General features: G+C 42.8%; 1 protein-coding gene across 1 annotated transcript in view; it reads left to right on the forward strand.

Moving 5' to 3' along the window:
* Positions 1-5,477: 5,477 nt before the first annotated feature.
* AHSG (alpha 2-HS glycoprotein) overlaps positions 5,478-22,060 on the forward strand; it is a 77,460-nt gene continuing 60,877 nt past the window's right edge. Inside the window, exons 1-2 of the mRNA XM_085635315.1 lie at positions 5,478-5,821; positions 17,410-17,520. Of these exons, the coding sequence (XP_085491441.1) occupies positions 5,609-5,821; positions 17,410-17,520 (324 nt within the window). The 5' untranslated portion in view covers positions 5,478-5,608. The remainder of the gene's footprint in view (positions 5,822-17,409; positions 17,521-22,060) is intronic.

The raw sequence follows: 22,060 nt of genomic DNA on the forward strand, positions 1-22,060 counted from the left end.
TTATAGTCAAGCTCAAATAAACTGCTTTTGTCGAATTCCGGAGCTGTGTCCTGCTTGCTTTTATTCAAAGTGAGCATTGGTGGTGGAGATATAGCCGGTTTGCTGAGCCCGGCACAGGACACGCCCTCCCGATCAGGTGCACCACGTCTTCAGCAAAACTTTTGGTGTAGCACGAGGAGTGCAAACGCGGTGCCCCCCCGAGCGAAAACTACTGCCACCAAGGCTGTGATGTGCGCGAGGGGAGAGAGGAGGCAGCGAGGGGCTGCCTGATAAGGACAAAGACATCAGTGTGAGCAGTATCAACTTATCCAGGAAGGCTGTGGCAATGTGCATTCCAGCGCCATGAATTTTGGGGCATCACTTGATGTTCTGGGAGCCTACACCACTGTATTAGGCACCTCGTTGGACTGCAAGTACCATCATGCAGCTTACCTGAGTTCAGCGGTATTAACGATTTCCACCTGGTCTAGAAGGAGGAGCTGAGAGACTGGTTTTAAGGAGTGGTCTCTCACTCAAAGGCAAAGCTATCAGCCGTTGAGACCGGCACTGAAGACGGCCATTCCGGCCAGAAACGCGTCTGCCATAGCGTTTCACGGACTGTAAGCAAGCGCTGTCAAGCTCAAATAAATTGCTTTTGTCGAATTCCGACGCTGTGTCCTGCTTGCTTTTATTCAAAGTGAGCATTTGTGGTGGATATATATATATATATATATATATATATATATATATATATATATATATATATATATATATATATATATATATATATATATATATATATATTCACTTAAAAAACCATAGGTTTCACACATGTTATAGTTAGGTGGATATTTCACTCGTAAAAAACCAATGAAATTTCCCCCGTTATAGTTAGTTCAGATAACTATAACTCGCGCGCCCGCAATCCACTGCTCATGACGTCACATATTACATCACTCATGACATGGTCAGTGGCCTCACTCATGACATCACTGATGACATCATCCTTGTGATAGAGTGGCGGTCGCGCGAGTTATAGTTATCTGAACTAACTATAACGGGGGAATTTCATTGGTTTTTTACGAGTGAAATATCCACCTAACTATAACATGTGTGAAACCTATGGTTTTTTAAGTGAATTTGCAAGGTTTTTTAAATGCTAATTCCTAACTATAACGTGTGTGAAAGTGAATTTGTACGTTTTTTTAAATGCTAATTTATTTATGTATTATTATTTTTTTTTTATATTTATTTTAAAATAAACTACGTATTAAAAAAATTATTATTTTTTTTGGGGGGGTTTTCACTGTGCGCGCACGGTGCGCGCACCCCCGCGATTTTTTTTAAAAAAAAGTTAAAAAAAAATTCTGCCTTCGGGGTCCTTCAGGGACCCCCTGACAAAGGCTAGGGGGTCAGGAACTCTCTACCCTGCCCCCTTTTCACGTTCGCCACCGTCCTTTTTCACTCTCGCACTGAAAACAAACAAAATGGCGGCCGACACTTCCTGATTTCGACCGATTCGAACGTTGACTAACATGTAACCACCAATCAGAATTACGCTCGCGCACGTTAGGGTGCTCGCACGGTGCGCGCTTATAGATATTTATATGCTTTTAAATGCTATTTTCTCAGGAACTACTGAACAGATTGACACCAGACCTGCAAAAGGCACTTCCCTGACCTGAGGACTACCTCTCTGCCAAATTTCAAGTAATTCTGTTCAGCCGTTCGGGCTGTACCTTCGACTAAAGGTCCTATGGAAAAATGCAAGGGGAAAACGCGTTTTGGGACCCCCCTTTTTTCTCGGCCCCCGCTTGACGAATCACCCCGAGACTTTCAGGGTAGGAGCTGAACGGAGCGCCCCATTAGTTTTGAAAATTTCGCGAGGATTCATCAACCGGCGCCAAAGTTATTCAAAATAGAATTTTCAGATTTCCTATGGAAACTCGGTCCTAACTATAACTATCTACTGGCGACCGCCAGTAGATAATATATATATATATATATATATATATATATATATATATATATATATATATATATATATATATATATATATGATGTTGATGTGTCCCCCTTTATTTTTCTTTAACACGATATTGATTTACTCCCTGGGGTTCCTATTAGAGGTTATTCTCTCCTGTTGCTGAACATTTTGTTATTTATTTCCATAGGTTGGAACATATGTTTTATTAGTTTTCATATTGCCCTGGTTCCTAGGTGTCAATGGGCGGCAGCCGTGTGCATCTAATAAGGATACTCAGTGCACTCTTAATAGTAGAATATATGCCAACATTTCGTTAGCACATCTGCCAATAATGGAATGAAACTTGCATACATCTGCAAGTGGCAAAATACACACCTCCAACCCTGGGCGTCCACAGATTTCTTTCTGGGGGGGGTATAATTTAAAAAATTTCCAGATCACGCTGGCGGTATCATACCAGCAGCGCATTCTTGAAATTATTTTAAAGGACAAGTACAAAATCCAGGGGGGCAAGCAATGTCCCTCAACCCCCCCTTGCGGATGCCCATGTCTCCAACCCTGAAAGCCATGATGACATCAATGTGGCACAACACACACATGCATACCCATGCTAAGAGAGAAAATAGATAGGAAAGCTTTAGTTCAACTTCTGTTTTACAGCCGCACCCAGCACAAGTAAGCGCAGTGGGGCAGGACGCGGTAGGGGGAAGGCGACGCAATAGGTATTATTTATTTATTGATTTAATTACATCTATGCTGTCGTATGTCAACTTCTCCCATCTCCCACCCCGCCCCTGCACTGTCCTACCGCATTAACCTGTGCCGGCCGCCATGAGACCTGTATGTGTGTTTTGCTTTCTAAGACTTTGTGAACTTATGTCTCTAATTCTAGAAATAGAATGTAGAATATGGGTACACAAAGGGGACTATTCACAAAGCAATTTGGAGGACATTAAGTACTGCGTCTGTAGTACTCTTTTGCATACTCTCAAATGGTTCCAAAAATGAGACCCAAAACATCAAAATTTCCGTACTCATAAATGCTTTTGTTAATCAGCCCCATCATTTTTTGGGGCTATCATATACATTGCTAAATCTATAAAACAATACAATAAATACTATCTGAATAAATCCAGTTCAGTAGCTCATTTTTATCAATTTTTCCTGGTAAATTTAGCATAGTCCGACCAACAACAAAGAGCCTTTGATGCCCAAAATAAAAACATTATTTGACATTCATCCTGTGTCTTGTGGAAACATGGGTTTATTTACTTTTTTTGGTAGTTGTCTCTGCGGCCTCTCTCTTATATATCTCCCAGAACCAGTGTCTGTTATCTTCAACTATTAATGATCTTTCCTTCAACCAGCCATTTGTTGTAGAGGTTGCTATAGAATCAAAATGGCTTCTCATTTCCATTTGAGCTCACCTCAGTTGTGTCTAATTTGGAAGAATTTTTTCAAAGAAAAGGGAGTTACCCCAATGCAAAGCAAAGGGACGGGGTAAATACAATACTACTAATTGTCCAAACTGTTCTCACCTATAGACCAGGCTATAACACTGTTTATCAGCAATAGAACTTTGACATAGACACTTGGTCCATGGTGAGCGAATTCTCTTGGTGGTATTGAAAAGATAGGGACATTGTGTTTTAGTAATTTGGAAGACTCCCACCAGTGCAAGTGCTCTTGGTATCACCATGTTACAATGTTATGGGCTTTACAGTTCTGCTTCATATGTGATATGATCACAGTGAGCAGTTCCAGATTACCAAATAGGCAAAGTAGGCACCGGCCTATGGGCCCCACACCTTTTAGGGGCCCCGCGACAACAGGTCAAATAATATTGATTTGATTTTGAAAGAAAATTACAATCAAGCTTTCTTAAATTGTTTCCAGAGGATAGAAAAAAATGAATCAACCCAAAGAAACGAAAACTTTACATTAAAGACTCTATAATTGGCTGGTAAAGTTAAAAACATATTGGGTGATAACTTGCGAGGGGGGCCTCGAAATTTCGACTGCCGAGGGGACTCCACATCCAGCACTGACAGTGAGATAATGGGACATGAGTAAAACCATTCCACTTTCTTTTTGGGAGATACAGTCCTAGATACCTTAGTAGAACTCCATGCACTCTTTTTTACACCAGGTGTCAGCCCCACTCAGGGGACCACAGGGCAGGTCAGCACTACTACGACCAAACAATGGCGCGTGGGCCCGGTTGCCATTGGTTTCCTGGGATAAGGCCTCCTATGCACTTAACTGGCAGGATTTTAAGGGAGGGCAGCCACAGGCTTTTCAGGGAGGTAGCGTGGTGGGCAAGAGCTCAGAAAGCAACAATCAAACAACAGACTCAATGATATATTATTCAGGCCAGTTCTTATCTTTTTGGGAAAAGGGAGTACTTTTGGTCCAACATCTAAAGGAAATGCTACACAATTCCATCAATCCAGTATAAAGACATACCTGCCAACTTGAACTACAATCTCACTGAGTGAGGAGGGGGCGGAGCTTTGAAGGGGTGGGGCTTAATGCTGAGAAGTACCTACGAGGCACTTTTAAACCCCAGCCCCAAGCCCCTCCTTAAAAAAATAAGCTTGCTGAGGCTGGTGCCGACGTCCTGGGGTATTTTCATACCCCTTAATAGACGTCGGAAGTTCAAAGCCTCAGAAAATGAGCTGGAAAACCACTATTTACAGCAGTTGTCAGCTCCTTTTCCCTGCTACCGTGTAAAATCAGCTCCCCACCAGGAGACCGTGTGATGGGAGCCAATATCGTGTGTCACACGGTGGCACCGTGTGAGTTGACGGGTATGTATAGAGTCATCATCAGTTGCACTTTTACATCCTACCTTAACTACCTCCGAACTATTTGTCCACATATTCTACGATATATTGTGTTCTTTTTTTATATATCTTTTTTTATATAGTGCCACTATGTATTTTTATTTACTCCACATGTATCTCATGTTATTGCTGCTGTGATATCCCTGTAAAGCGCTCTGATACCTTTGTGTCCAGTTTGCGCTATATAAAACTCGATAAATAAATAAAATAAAATAAATAATGAAGAGGTCCTACATGCCGCTTCCTTCCCCAGTAACCATCTTTCCTCCCTCTTAGGTCTGGTATAAAATGTACACAGATGTGGAAAAAGCAGAGACATATTAAGCAGACATATTCCTATGTATGCCTGGACACGTCCATGTTAAATGCATACACTGAAACTGGATCCATGAGAAGAAACTTCTGACTTGTCATGAAGCTCTCATGATGGGGAGCCTTTTTTGGGGTTGTTTTTCTGTAGGAACATCCAAATGCTGCAAACTTTACAAATTGTGTCCGACAGTTCATGGCACAGCGCCCCATCCAAATATTAACAGACGCATTGATTTCTTAACTGTTTACTTTTCTGTTTCATTGGGAACACAAAGTGTGGCCAAAACAAATAGTTTACCCCCCTTGTGAGAATTTATGAGGATATAAAAGATGCCAGGTGAGGGCTGCAAACTTCCCACCTGGGTTCCTTTTTTATACACTGCACTGGAAGCCTTTCAGGGGGTTTCTTGAGATTGTAAATTATATTTATAGAGTGCTTACTACCCCTGACAAGACATTGAAGTGCTCATAGATCAACCATAAAATGAAATTATTTGTAGCTGCAGTGTTTATGGCTCAGCTCTTGAGCTGCACAGCCATAGCCTTTCATCCATCTCCTGTCATACGGGCACTTGACTGTGATGACCCCGAGAGCGAAGCTGCCGCCTGGGCCGCCGTCACTCACATCAACGCCATCCAACAGCATGGATATAAGCACACCTTAAACCGAATTGAATCAGTTAAAGTCCTCCAGCGGGTAAGGTGAACATGGCGAGACGCATGCGCAGATCGATGGATGCTAACATTTTAGAGTCTGGTGCAATAGAAACTAATGTTTGCAATGGATAATTCTTGATTTCTGGCAAGGGGCTCTATGCACAGTTCCGCGCTGTTGGGCTTACATGCTGTTATCTGGTTCATGCTGTAGGTTTTGTTCCTTAAAGGTGGGTGGGCTCAGAATAGGGTCTCTAGTATTGTGATTTAACCTGCTTATTGAGAGACTTGACTGTTTGAAGTTTCTATAGCTGCAGTGGCCAAAACAGCCAACACTTATATCTGCATGAGACTAACTGGCCAACACATATATTACCAGGGGCCAAAACATTCAACTCATAAATCTGCAAGGACCAAGGCAGCCAGCCCTTATATCTGCATGAGCCAAAACACCCAATCCTTATACCGGCTAGGGCCAAAACGGTGAACTCTCATATCTACAGGGCCAAAGCAGCCAACACTTACAACTGCAGGAGGCAAAACAGCCAACATTTACTCCTGGAGGGGCCAAAACAGCGAACGCTACACATTGTGCAAGAGCCAAAACAGCGAACGCTTCTATCTGCATGAGCCAAAGCCGTCAACATTTATATCCGCAGGGGCCAAAAAGTCAACTCCTATACCTGCGTTGAGCAAAGCAGCCAACTCTGATATCAGCGGGGGCCAAATGTTCACTTTTGCAAGGGTCAAAATTAGCCAAAGTTCATATCTGCAAGAGCCACAACAACATTTCCCCCACCTCTAGCATTCCTTCTCAGTCATAAAAACCGGGTATGATCTTACCCTACCACAGCTTGCTCGAACTCATCACCCTTCTTGCGTCACCTTTGCCCCTAGTCTACTCTGCATGCGGTGGTCTTTAGATGTTGAGCCTTGGTCCCATAATAGCAGTCCTCTGCCTCTAAAATGAGGCTTGTTGTCCACTGCCAAAATAACACAGTAGTAAACTATTAGCTCTAGATTTCAGTGTTGGTCCTTCGTTAGGATTACAAGGCTACTTTCAACAAAGTTACCTTTTTGATTGGTCAACTTATAGCAGCAAAACTAAAGAAATTGTTTTATGACAGAAATAGCTTTATAATACTCAGTGGAGCATTTTACATAGAATAGTATTACCTACCCCTATAAAAAAGTATCTGTGAAATATCTCAGGGGCCTGATTACAAGTTTGGTGGACGTGGTTACCCTATCACACACGTGACTGATATCCCGTCCGCCCAATTACAATTCCATTATATCCTGTGGATCTTATAATACGGGGGCAGGATATCTATCACATTTGTGACGGAGTGTCCCATCCGCCAAGATTGTGATCAGGCCCTTAGTAGAGCATGAGTTCAATGATCAATGCTTCGAAGCCATGCTCCCCAAGTTCGCTTTATGTACTTTTCCAAGCTCATGTTGGGGATTACTACATTTTTTATTAAAAAGAATAAGAAAAAAATCACTATGTTATTTGCATCCAGGTCTCTCTTCATCTCTAATTTTGTAGCTCGTTCTCCCTTTGCCTGTGCATTACATTCTCCATTTCATATCTTTTTTCAAACCTTTACCAAAGTTTTGCCAGCAACATCTCAAATCATTGACCCAGTGTCTGACCTTGATCCCTGCTTCTCTCCAGCACACACACCACAGGGTTTTAACTGCATTGCTCTGCATCTCTGCTGATTAAATATTTCAAATGTTTTTCTCCCCTAACAGAAGTGTTCTTCTGTGTTTTCATCAGTCATTGGTTGTTTCTTATTGAATGTATTTATAATTAACTATCTGTTTTCCTGTGGTGTGTCGATTGGTTAACTGATGTGCCGAAAAGCCGCATTCAATGATAGGACCTACATTTCCAAAACAATTTGATTGAACCAATCTTTAAATAATTGAAATGCCAAATTCCATTAAGATACTATATGCTTGAAAAGCATCCCAATTTCTGCAGATCTATTTGGCCTCTAATTTTGAAAAGAGACCCTCCTTTGCCCAAGGAACTTGCTGGTCTCCTAACCCGAGCTCACATTCCATATACCACCCCTAAATAGGTATCATATATGCTAAACAATTATGAAAAGTGCTGTGCCATAACAAATGATGTGGCTTAACGGCTAGAGCGGTCCATCTCAAAGCTGGGGAACCGGGTTTAGTCTCGGCAGGGATTCTCAACATCCTGTGATTCTTTGCAAATCACTCAGTCGCTCCATGACCAACACAATGAATGTGTCCTTCTGTAAAGCGACTGGTGCTCATGTAAAGCTCTCTGATGCTTTGTGTTCGAAGTCACACTAAAAAAAACTAAAAAAAATAAAAAATAAAAATAAGATAACACACAAAATCAAATAACATATTGTGACATATTACATCTCTCTTGTCCGGTGTCTGCTTTGCCCAGCTCCTTTCAGCTCCATCCAAAATAACCTTATCAGGAATGTATGATGTTACAACGCATACATTTACAATGCATGCCTTTACAACGCAGTTTTTACATCGCAATATCCTTTACAACGCACACATTTACATCGCATGCCACTACAACACATTTTTTTAAACTACACTTACAATGCATTCCATTACATCACATCATACCTTCACAACACATACCATTATAATGCATACCATTACATTGCATTTAAGGTAAGTGGTGGATAGTGTAGGGGTAAAAATTACTATTCTAACTCCAGGGGGTGCAACAGTAGGGTAAGTGTTGGTTAGTGTAGGAGTATTATGCGTTATAATGGTATGCGTTGTAGTGACATGCGATTTAATGCCTGCGTTGTAGTGACATGCATTGTAGTGTTATGCGTTGTAGTGACATGCAATGTAATGGCTGCGTTGTAGTGACATGTATTGTAAAGGATGTTGTGATGCAATGACTGAGTTGTAAATGTAGTGCAATGTAATGACTGCGTTGTAAAGGTTGTTTCCCCCTTATCAGCTTTCACACAAGTCTAAACCAAGTAAAGAAATAACAATAGCGCTTAAAATCCAAAATAAATTAGTAATAGACATTATCATTAGAAAGTCCAAAAATCTTAAAAATGTTAGACAGTTTCCTCATACAGCTCCCCCTGAGAAGTTCCAGTTGTTGCTAAGAACTGAGAGACTTTGAAAAGCACTTTGAGCATTACCTGACAGTCCTAATACAACTATAATCATTTTAGGAACCGCTTCAATTCCTGTGAATGGCAATGTGATGCGATTTGCTTCTCCACACTCATCTATGATGCTAAAGTGTTAAAAGTGTGCTTTATTCCTCTGCGGTTTATCTTGTGATTTTTTTATATTGGAAAAAGTGACGCACCGGCGGCGCAAGGGGCTTGTAAATAAGCCCCGAGGCATCTTTGAGCAGAATAATGCTTCAATCCTAGGCAAGGCTCAAAGAGAGAAGTACAGATAGGCAAGGCTCAAAGAGAGAAGTATAGATTGAGAATCTACTTCCACTGCAAGAATGGATTAAAATGTGATTGTTCACATGTCTTTTGATAATAGATTGATTGCAAAGGAGACAGGTGCTAAAGGAACTGTAGGCAATGGGTGGTGGTTTGCTTAGACAACTGCTACCTTTGGCCAGGCTATAGAAGAAGTGAGCCCTGCAGTCATGTTGGCTAATCTAAACTGAGACATAAAAGATGTCCAAGATGTTCAATGATTCTCCTAATAGAGAAACCATAAAACAAATAATCTTACCCACATATTCATGGGAACTGTCTAAACCATTAGATCACTACCCACAAAGCAACTAAGAAACTTACATTTTTAAAGAAAATCCTTTAAAAAAGAATACGAAAGTTAAATAAATAAATAACAATTCAATAGTGAGACAATTACACAATTAATTAAATGAATGTAAATGCTTACAGACAAGCTACTTACCGGGGGGAAATAGATTATCCTCTCCAAAACATTGAACAACAAAAAAGTTATTGAAGGAGTGTAGTTGCCTTTTCCCCATTGAGATATTAAGGGAGCCTAAGACGAATTATATAATTTTATATGAACCATTCAATTCCTTTGAAGTTATTCATGCATCCAATCCGCTACAGTCATCAGTGTTTTGGCTCGCCTCTAGTTGGATGCCACCTTCATCAGAACTGAACTAGACCACTATATCTGCGACAACCTAGAACCTTTATCGCTTGCCTCATACTTTTCTACAAATTTGTCATTTTGTCTGCCCACTTGACATTGGAAGTATGGGACAGCCACAGGCGTTGAAAGGAAGACAATGTTTCTAGTTTCTCAACCAAAATAGAAAAATTGATCTTTGTGCATCTCTGGGTATCACAAATTATTTTTGATTTTGAAGAGTTTACTATTAAGCGTGGCTCAAGACAGGATAAATACATTTTTGTATGAGACATTTTAACACATTTAGTGTTCTGGCAATGATTGTAAGGATATGACAACAAAAGCTGTGATTTGTAAGTTAATATTGGAAAAAGTCACCCCTGATTTTGAGAACATTCTTTTCAGTTCATTAATATGAATGCTTTAAGGGAAGGAATCAATGCACATCCTTGCCTGACCCTCACTTGAGCAGAAAAGTACAATTCTTTCTATAGCAAATTCATGTGGTCTTATTTTAATAGACTCTATATGTGATAGATATCAAACCTGGCCATACTATGACCTCATGAAGTGCCACCAAAAACCTGGCATTACTCGTTGTCCAAAAATCAAGAAATGGAAAAAAGAGAGACCTTCTATAATGAAGCATACCTCTTGAGCAGAGTGTATTGCACAATAGATTGATCCGCCGTTGATTTTCGTGACTGAGAGCTGCCTGTGCTCTTTTAATAGACATTCTTTTATTTTCTCTGAGCCTCTCCAGTTCATGAGCTTGACTTGGTAGAATAGATTGGAAACAACATAAAGCAGGCCTATTGGGCAATTTCCCAGGTTCTGTGGTGAGCCTTTAAAGATGGAACAACAATGCCTTCATTCAGCTAGCCAATGGTTCTCTTAAGGCCACAATCACACTATATACAAATCTCAACACTTACTATAAGCACAGAGGGGCATATCAGCAACGAGGCAATATAAAATTATCGCCGCTTTTGCGTCCGCTTTCGGGCGAAAAGCAGCGATAATTTTATCGCCTAATCAGCAAGGTCACGCTATCGCGTGAAACCTTGCATTAGCGCCCAGATTCTTAACACCCAGCTTTGCATCTCTAATGAGATGCAAAGTGGGCGTTCCTGACCTGACATGACTGGAGAAATGTCGCTAAGCGACATTTCTCCTATCATCAAGCCTCACACTATGAAGCATAGCGGCAAGAAAAGTAGCGATAACCCCTGTTATCGCTGCTTTCCTTACGCCTGCTTCAGGACTGACTAAGCCATGATATCCTATGGAAGGTGGATATCATGGCTAAGTATGTGAGGCCCTATCATCAAGCTAATGCCAAACTTCGTGAGATTATCGCTGGGTTTCCAGCGATAATCTCACGTTTGGCAGTCAGCACTAGGATTTTTATCGCTTTTGAGATAAGCGTTGCTAATAGCACGCTATCTCAGCGATAAAAATCCACTTTAGCCGGCGATAATTAACCTAGCGCTAAGTGCGCTTAGCGATAATTATCGCCGGTTGTTGCTGATATGCCCCAGGGTTTTTCTTTCAGCAAAAAGAAATGTCAGGCTCACTTTCGCGTTCAGTATTTGGCTGCACCACTGAGGCTGAGCCAACCATGGCCAGAGTTTTAAGCAGTGGGGGAAAATATATGCCGTATGCAGGGGCAGCTCCTCCACTTGAGTGGAGAAATGTCGTCGCACAAGCCCCAGAGCTGAAAAATGAAACAGTAATAAAGTTTATTTATTAACGTTTAATTTTTCAGTAATCCGTCATGGAGTAAGTGTCAGGAGAGGCGGGCCTGTGCTGCGAGTGGCAGCTGCAGAGAGCTATGCACTTTAAAATGCACAAGTCCCTGACTGGACGTCTTGGGACGGCCAGTCTGACATGCACATTTTAAAGTTCTGTAGCCCAGCTGTCTTAGTCTTGGGTTATAGAAAGTGCAGGCCTCCAGTGCCCTTAGGAGCACTGAGAGAGCCTGCTGTATCCAATCCTGGCGCTGCTTTCATGCTGTGAAAGCAGCGCCAGGAGTGGGTAGTGCAGTTTCCCGATTAATAAACTTAAGTTTCACCCCCCCCAACCCTTGGTAAATGCCAGCCGCCACTGGCTGTATGGCAAATAGATCTTGTTATTACCCCTAGTACAGGAAACCTTGCCATCAGGGCCATTTTAAGAGGGGGGCAACTGGGTCTTTGCCTCAGGCCTCTCTCTCATATTAAAGCACCTAGCGAGAAGAAATCCTTTTCTTGTAAGTAGAGTTTCTTGTGTGGTCTACATTCAATTCCTTTCTCAGCACAGGCAGCAGTAATTAGTGTTTGGACCTCGTTTTGAGCAAAGTGGTAACCAGAGGCTGCCCTGCATATTGGAGGGTTGGTATAGGCAGCCATATCCCAGCCCCTGTTACTGCATCACTCCATTTCAGTGCCTTTGCCTTGTATATTGGCGCTACCATCACAGCATTTACATCATATGACAATTACATCGGCTTCAATACAATGGGCATCACCATATTGCAGGTATGTTTGTGCACCGGGGACCAATACAACACAAAGTTCATCATTTCTCAGGACGAGGTCCTAAAAAAAAAAAAAATGAAAAAAGCATTGGCAAAGGCAATTTGTCTGGAGATTGCATCATATCTCAGAACGCGGTCCCAAAAAAAAGCGTTGGCAAAGGCAATTTGTCTGGAGATTGCATCATATCTCAGAACGCGGTCCAAAAAAAAAGCATTGGCAAAGGCAATTTGTCTGGCGATTGGAGCAACCCTTGTGCTTTGTCAATTATTGTTTTGTCATGTTTTTATCAAAACATCATTGTTCGGGAAGCTGCCAAGCCCTCACTCAACTGAAAAATGGGCTAAAAGCAAAAGGTGTTTTGGTTTAAAAAAAACAACACATTGCTATTGTAGTCCATGACACTTAAGGGAACTATGTTGTGTGTAGATCTGCTCATTGTTAAAGAGCAGAAAGCCGCCAGTCACAGTAAAGTTAGCCATTGGCTTAAGTGGATTGACACACTAAAAGAGCAGAATGCCATCAATCACAGGGAACTTAGCCAGTGACGGAACTGACTGACAGACTGTAGCGCGTGTTAGAAAAATGTGAATGATACAATTTAGGACCAATGCCTAGGAGGGTTTGCAATTAAGAAAACACAGGTAAAGGTTTAAGGATACGTAATGAAGTCAACATCAAATAAAAAGGCCAATTCTAAATGAAAAAACATTTAGAAAATCTATAGCTGTAAAATAAAAAATAAAAAGGTAAGAGATGTAAAAAATAGGAATAAGGTTAAAGGAACATAAATTAGGAAACATATTAATAATAATAAAAAAATGGTTTAGGGCTTAATCCACAGAGTGTAATATGATATCTATCACCAGTGTTGAGTGTGGGTAGGGTCCATGACGCACAAAAGGTGAAGCCTTGAATGAGTCATGCCGCCACGGAACAATGGTAATAAATAGCATATTACACTTAGCACATCTACATACATGGTTTATTCCATGATATTTCATCATGTGTATGTGTTTTACCAAAACGGTTTTCACTAGAATGAGGATGCAAGGGATAAATTTGTGTGGACCCCTAAAGTCACATTGAAGTGACCTCATGGTTATTAGGAGAGATGCTTCTCTGCGTGAAGTAATTGTTCCATGCAAACTGCGAGACAGTCAAAAGTGTTTTCCTCCTGCCAGTTTTGCTGTACTGTGGTATTAATCTCAAATATGACTTTTGCTCCCCAGTATTACATTCGTGAATGTGCCTTTATCAGTACAGTTGCTCGAAATTACACTTGTTATTGGGCCACATATATTTTCACTGCTATGGTATAAATTTAGATATTTTTTTTTTTTTTTTTTTTAAAAACCTTTATTTGTGCATAGTAAAGGAACAAATACGGGCCTACAACCATCAGGCCGGCCACAATACGTTGCGCACAGAAACAAACGGTACACCCCCTAAGCATCAACGGTCAAGGCAAGCAACGATTCAGGATTACACTGGAGGGATCCGTGACACTGGGGCAGGAGAAGTGAAGGTTAATTTTAAGGTTTTTTAAAATAATTTTATCGAGACAGAATCAGTAAAAGAAAGGAACAAGGAGATTCGAGTCCGCGAGATATCTTCATACACTGGAGAGCAGCAGCATCGGTAAGACAGCCATAGAAATCACATACAGTAAGGCGATGTAACTAGAGAACAGGATCATAGCATTAGTGCATACACACCCCCTAAGCGCCGCCCCTTCACAATCCACCCCACACCCGGACCCGGAATCGAAACAAGTATAGCACAGAGAGATGAAGAAAGAGGCCCATAGAACTAAGAGAAAACAGTAATTTACCCCCCCACCCTACACCAATGCGGAGGCTACGGCCTACCCCCCCCCCAGCATAGTGCCTGTCGCCCAATGAACCCGAAATATAGACGAGAGAGAAAGTAGGAATAGAGTGAAGAAACTAGGGGAAGAAAGAAAGAAAAAGGCGGGGGGGAGCCCACGCAACCACTGAGCACCCGACACCACCGGCCAACCAAGCCTCCACACACTGAAACCCCACTACACCCAAAGACGGTCGTGTGAAGAGAGCATTCGATAATAAGGAAATGAAGGCAAACAGATCACGACAAGCGTGTACAACATGTGCAACAATTCCAGTCCCAGTCCAGCCCGTCCGTGAAACCATGATGACATCGAACAATCTAGCCCTGGCCCGTTCGCGGGCTTACGAGTAGGCCCGCCCCCTCGTGAAGGCCCCGCATCCCAAACAAACAGAGACAATATGGCCGCACGGAAGAAGAAGGAGAAGCAAAGTCACAAAATGGCCACCGATCATCCAACAAAGTCCCCTTGCACACCACATGAAATCCAAACCTGGCTTGCAAAGTACATAAGTTCCGTATAAAAGGAGCCGTAGACCACCGTGCACGGTTCCTCGTGGGCGTCAGTTGTGGCTCCGCTGGCAGCTCCTGCGGGCGCGGTGAGACAGGCAACATCAAAGCAGGGAGCAACGACCGGGGAAACAAAGTATCCGCCATCGAACAGGAGGGCGTGCCATCCTGGGTACCGGGAAAGCCAAGTGCGGACTCTAATGTAGCACTGTTATACCCGGTCGCCGCTTCCCCGCAGGAGGACCAGAGCACTGGCAGACTCACATCTCGTTGATCACAAGCAGGGCGCTCACGACCCGCGGCAGGCAGTATGGTATCGAACCGCTCACTGAGCGTTTGCAAGCCGGCACACAATCGCAGCCGAAAGTCCCGCAGGGCAGCCAGGACGGAGCCGTATGTCAGCGGAGGCTGCGCCCCCACAGCGGCAGCAGTCCGGGACGGCGCCGGGAAGCTGGAGTTTGGCAGAGGGAGGGCGAAGCGGGCAGCGGGCGAGACAGAAACATCCCCCCCCAGCAGCGAGCAGGCACCCAGCGCCATGCTGTACCGCTGGACGTTACCGTGGGCAGGGGGGGGGTCGTGAACAGGAGGCAATCCCCAATAGGTCTGCGCCGCAACAGGTGAAAGCCAACAACCGATGCCCTCCCTCTGGGCTCTCGTTGCGGCCGACCAAGCCAAAGGAGAGGGGGGTCCGCAGCCCTCCACAGCGTGGTCCACAGAGCGGGGTAGGAGACCGGCCACGCCGGGGCTTACCCTCCAGTTCCAGGTTCAGGGTGCAGGAGGTGTCCGGGCGTCTCTCCCCCGGCTCCTCTGGCGACAGTCCGTGGCGCGAGGCCGGATCGGGACCGCGGGGCTCAGAGTTGTACCAGCGGGTCCGGCGACCGCGTCTCTTCCAGGGGGCCGGCCGCGGTCACAGTAGAGCGGGGGCCCGCACGGGGAACGAAGGCACCAGGAACAGGCGTCCGGGCGAGCCAAGACTCCGGGAAAGCAGCGGCGCGGTCCGCGCGGCGGAACACACGTTGCGCCTCAAAAATCGGTCAGGTATCTATCGTCTGGAAACGTCGGTAAACATTTGATGAGCACAATTCCATCCTCACCGGCACCTCCAGTCTACAAATGGCAGCAGATTGCACACAAAACATACAGGGCAGCCTTGGGGTGGAACAGCCACAACCATCACACGTCTATTGGCTTCCACGGTAGGTTCAGATTTCGCTAATGTTTAGTTATAGAGCCGCTATAGTCCGGGGTTGACTGTCACACGGCCTCACCAGGGTCCCTCATCGGCCTCTCCCTGGCTGCCCGGTCTCGTTAGTACGCCAGAATCACAACTGTGCAATCAGATCCTCGGAAATAGTCCTCAATGGAGCCTCCCCCGTTAAGGGCACACGCGTTGCTAATTAATGTCTACCCTCCGCACTCCTGCACACGGTACAGACCCAGCCGCTGACGTCTTCAGGTGCACATGGTGTCCGTGCTCCCCATCGGGCTTATCATATCGCTGCCCATACCTCTTATTTGGGGGATCTCAGTCAGGCACTCTCCTTCCTCCTGCACTTATCTTTGTTTTGCTTCGCTTTTCCACAGCGCAGTGTGCATGAGAAGCGCCGTCTGCCACACGTCTCTTCGCGGCGCCCGGGAGCAGGCCTCTTCACATCCCCGTCCTCGCGTAGGCGCTGCGCCCGCCACGCTGCCACACCTCGCCTGTCGCATCACCCTCACCGCAGTCGGCACCGCCGCTCCTCTCCGCTTCGTCCTGCGGGAATACAGATGATTGCCAGACCCTCGACTTCGTCTCTCCGGTTCAGACTTGGTGACACCGCCTCGGGAGCACAAAGGATCGGTGCGCTCCACTCCTTCCTGATGTTACACGCTCAGCAGATTGCTGCGTCATTAGGTAGCTGGGGGCATATCTTCTGTTACGGGTGCCCCCCCGTCCTCCCGGTGGCACCAAGTCTTCACTGCCGGTTCCGCTGTATACCATCGCGCTCCGGAGGCTGTCCAGCGCAGATTAGCTCATTTATTTCAGGATTAGTGCGGCCCGGGTCCGGAGCTCCTCTAAAAGGCAGCCGCCATGCCTGGCTGCTAGCCACGCCCCCCCCTAAATTTAGATATTTAATAATGCAGACAACTAGGGTTTCACTCTTGTTGTCTATCTGATATCCCTCAGAAACCCTTTTGGGAAAACAGTCTTAGCAACCAAAGTTACTCATCTATAATGGTATGTGTTATATAGGTCCCATAGTATAGTTCACTACAATTATGTCACAGCAGTGAAAATTAAGGCTTATTTTCCACTACTGTGATGTAACCGTGCTCAGTCCGGGATATCGCCCTTACCTCTTTCAGTCCATTTACATTTCTGTGTTTAATAACCCATATACCATATACAATTGTAGATGGGTCGCTGTGCGTAAGGTGATATTTTCTACCTTAGGGTTCTGATTTACAGTATCGACAACTCAAGCTTTCTTTTCAGTGTCTATTTCATGTTCTCATGAACCCCTTCGTGAGAAACATCCCCTTTGTTCACAGTTGCCCATCTAAAACTCTACATATTTTACAGTCTTTCATAATTTTGTGATGGTGTTACAAATGTTTAGAATTATGTTTTTCATTTCAGAGACCTGCTGGGGAGGTTTTCAAACTAGAACTTGACTTTCTGGAAACAACATGCCCTGCTCTGTCCCCCACACCTCTTCAGGACTGTCCAGTAAGACCACTAGTGGAACATGTAAGTTTCAAAGGTTAACACAGGAAAGTACACTTAATATGCTGGCTGTAATTCCAGGCAGCTGTAAAGGTGGACAGCAAAATGTCTGTTTTGTCAGGAATCATCAGACTCATCTGTGCAGTTGTAAGACCTATTGTTAACAATTCATTATAATTTCATGGATGAGCTTTTGCTCCACATAGAGGAATTAATACCCTTTCACCTCATGTCATGCTAATGGCTGCTTTTTATATAATTAAGTCTACTTTTGAGTGGTGTATTGCAAAGCAAAAAGGACTATTTTGCATCTCAAAAGTATACTAAAATATCAGATATTAAAATATGTATCCTAAAGATGCGTTGTATACAGAAAGCACTGTTTTTGTTGTTTTGTTTTTGATTGCAGCAAGTTTCTTTTCATGTTTTAGTCAGAACCCAAAATGGAATTCAGACCTATTGGCTTTGCAAATTCTTGTTCTTTCAATGACTTTCTGAGCTGGAGGATGGTATATTTTTTAACTCCATCTGTCTGGTCTGGGCTTCACAGCAATATTAACTGAGGTGTTTTCCTGTTTAATATTGCATAAGAAGAGGTTTACTCCTCAAATAATATTTCATATCACTAGGTGGCTCATTTTTTAAATTATTGTTTCTGTGCCACCCCAAAGAATCAACTTGAGGAGTGAGATCTTTGTGACTATAGAGAAGATCAAATATTTTAAAACCTGAGATATTCCCCATAGGTTCCATAAAAGTATGTAAGGATGGGGGGCTGTCCTGCTGGGCAGATTTTCAAATATTTGTGTGTTCATTCTCTTTCCACTACCCTAACTTGTCAGGTCTGTTTCATTAGTTTTTTATTTTGTTAATCTGCTGATATCATGTTGAGGGATTAGATAATACTCAGCTAACAATCTGACCACAGTGTTGAGACCTGGCCCGGAAAGGACTAGTGAGCCTGAATGTGGGGTTAACTATGGGCCAAATGTACAGTTCAGTGGATGGAATACAGTCATCATGGAGGTAGAGGACATTATGTACACCACCCCTGAGGAACTACTGTCTGTCAAATTTAGAAACCACCACCGCCGCAGCGGTGATCTCTGTGCCTTGATAGAAACCACCGTCATAAAGGGTTCATCTCAAGATACAAAAAGTTGAGTTGACAGCCACCATCAGTTTTAACCTCAGTTGTCCATTCATTACAAAGATTTTTGATTTTAAAAATAAACTCCCAAAGTGAGAATTTGTTATTAGAAAACAAACAACTTCTATCCCCACACCCAGGCATTTTTTCCCTGCATGTGGGCATTATTTATTTTTTCTGTCACTCACCTGCAAGTTTTACCTGAGGGTGAAGGTCCAAACAAATACCATTTACCCGAAATAGGCCAGACAATGTAATGTCCTATTTCAAATGGCCCTTGCTCCATCGGCCATTAGGGGAAAGATTCCCATTGATGTATTTAATGGGGGCATTGCCGATGGATAGCTAATGGTCCATCTGACCTAAATGGGGTGGGTGGTCAATCACATGTGCGACAGAGTACCCTGTCCACCAGACTCTGACACTAAAGGCCTGATTTAGATCTCAGCAGGAGTGTTACTCCGTCACAACAGTGATGAATATCCCATATGCTGAAATATAAATCCAATAGGATTTAATGAGATTTATATTTCGGCAGACGGGACATTCGTCACTATGGTGATGGAGTAACCTGTGCGCCGAGATCTGAATCCTCCCTCCTGCAATCGCTGTCAGACAAGGGAGCTGAACTTTCAGGAACTCATCCTGGACTGCCTGCAACACATGAGCATGAGGCCGATTGACACAAAGAAAGAGAGGAATGACATGGGAGTTACAGTTATGATGATGTGAGCCAGAGAGTTTTGTATTATACAACATACTACTTAACCCCAATGACTTTTGGATTTTTCACTCTGCCCTATATAATTACTCAGCCTTCCTGTACTCCTCTTGAATCAAGAATATTCCTCAATTTAACAATACTCATCTATATTTTAGTATGTTAGAGTCTATTGAAATTCAAAGCTTTGATTGTTTTAGCATTGACTTCCCGTCAATGATCACTGACTTGTACATTTTGTTTGGCTTGCAAACATGGTCGTATGGCTGCTTCTCTGTACTTAAAAGCCAGATACAAAGCATTTTTGGGGTCACAAACGCTCCCATTTAGAGTTTGTGATCAAAAAACACAATTTGCAATGTATAAAATCCATTATGTGATTCAGTAACAGGTTACCAAATCCCAAAATCAGTTTATATGGGTAGAACAAATCACTAGTTGGAAGGGATGAGTTTAAGACATCCCTTACAAATATTGAAATGTTATGGTATATATCAAAGTTTTGTGACCAACATGCGCTTTCAAAACATTTTTACTGAATCTTAAAATAGGGTGGTAAGCCATCTGCTTAAGAGTAGGGGTACCCTTGGGACAGTCTACACTTTGTGAATGTAAAAAAAAAGTTTGTTGGGGAATAGGGAGTGGTCCAGGGAACCACCGTCTACCTTCAACAAAAGTTTTAAAAATGTCAAACATTTTTTTTTTTAAATGCAATTCCATTTTCCTTCGGAAAATCAGGCTGCATTTAAAAAACAATTTATTTATTTAAAAAGTGACCCCTGACATGGTGGTCTGCTGACCCCAGGAGGTCACCATTCCAGTGATGGCCACCAATTTTAGTGAGTCAATTCTGAGTACCTCAGATTATTGATGAGGTCTGTCGTAGTATGACTCACTACTCTAGACTTTGTGAATCAACCTATTTGTACATAAGTTGGTTCTACAAGCTTCTACACTGGTCATAGAAATACTTGTCACAATTATTGACCAGTTTTTTGCAACCAGTGTTTCGCACATCTGGACCTAGGTCTCGACTGCCAATCCATGTTGTTGCAAGCTCGACATTTTGGTTTGAGAATGAATTAAGGTAAGTACTCATTACTTATCATTCCCAAGCATATGCCTGAATTAATCTTTTCATTTACTGCCATGCTGCCAGCATTTCTACATTCCTACTACGCCATTTATTTTTTTATCATCCACAGTCTCTTCCTGGCTTGATGGTGTAAAACACAGTGGTACAATTAACTTTCTGTATTGAAAGAAATTTAAATAAATGTAGGTACCACTCTTGAGTGTTGTTGATTTTAGATATTCTCCACATCGTGGACAACAATGTCTTTGACCCAGCGTGGCATGGACCCAAACACAACAACCTACCCTCACAACAAGTATATACACTTCGCATCTACACCATCATCTTAACCTGCGCCGTCACCTCCACTTTCTCAATGCTTTCCTACATTTTAACCCTAAAGCGATCCCATTGTTATCCTAACATTCATACTATTACTGATGATACCACTGATCCTAATGTTGAATACAATATGGACATAGCTTGCAATAAAATATATTCAAACTAAGTTCTGCAAAAAGAAAACCCTAATTCTTACCTTAAGAGAAATACATATATTGAAATGGTAAATTAAAATATTGACTATTAATTCTGCAATATAATAAAGAAAATCACTGTGATCCTATTAAATTTTTACTTACCTACAAGGTCAGTTGATTGATGTACTGGCTCACAGAAAATATGATTAAAGTTATCACCTGCAGACCATACAAATTAAGAACTTCTCTCTGAAATATGGTCTTGAAAAAACGTCCTGTTATTTATAAATAACTTATAGGTAACATGAACTCCAGAAATTGATCTCACATAATTCTCTTTTAACTGATCACTGAGAGACTCCACACCAACTTGTACAATGGAAAGCCCACAAAAAATATCACATTCTCATAATAACCTTCAGCTTCATCACTGTTCACTGCTAACTTCACAATAAACTCCTTCACATGACCAATCACAACCTCAAAACACTGATAACACACCTGCCCACCGCGCAATCTAAGCCAAGTATAAATCCTAAAACCAAACAATCCACCAAAAGTCAGGCCTTAAAGTGCAAGCCCCAGCACTCAAGGGTATACTTACTTCCAAGACCTATACTGCCGAAGGAGCTAACAGCCGTGTTACCACTCACAGCACTATTTTTCATTTAATCACAACAACAATTAAAAGTCTTCCTGTTCCTTGACTGATATCACATTTAGCACGCCGTACAACCACAGTGGATTAAATCATCTCTAGAAGCCCTAAAACACAACAGTGCTGACACAATCAAAAACACATTTGCCTTAAGCAGAAACATGTAACATACAGCTGCAATCATACCAATAAACACATTATTTCATCAGTAAAATTCAAGAGCCCACCATCTCAAACCACTAAAGTGCATTACTTTCTCAAATAGATGTAGAACATCCCAACATTTTTCTCCAAACCGTGTTCCATTGATAGTATATTTAAAAAACGTATACCTACTTGCATAACAAATGCACACATGCAGAAACAATGCCCCCTCCTACCCACAAGTACCCAGACCAACAAAGATAACAAATGAAACTTAAAGCAACATATCGGACACTATACCACAGCCTGCAAACTTCAGACAGTAGACCGTACCATT

The sequence above is a fragment of the Triturus cristatus genome, chromosome 11, assembly GCF_964204655.1.
Source record: "Triturus cristatus chromosome 11, aTriCri1.1, whole genome shotgun sequence".
Taxonomy (NCBI): Eukaryota; Metazoa; Chordata; class Amphibia; order Caudata; family Salamandridae; genus Triturus; species Triturus cristatus.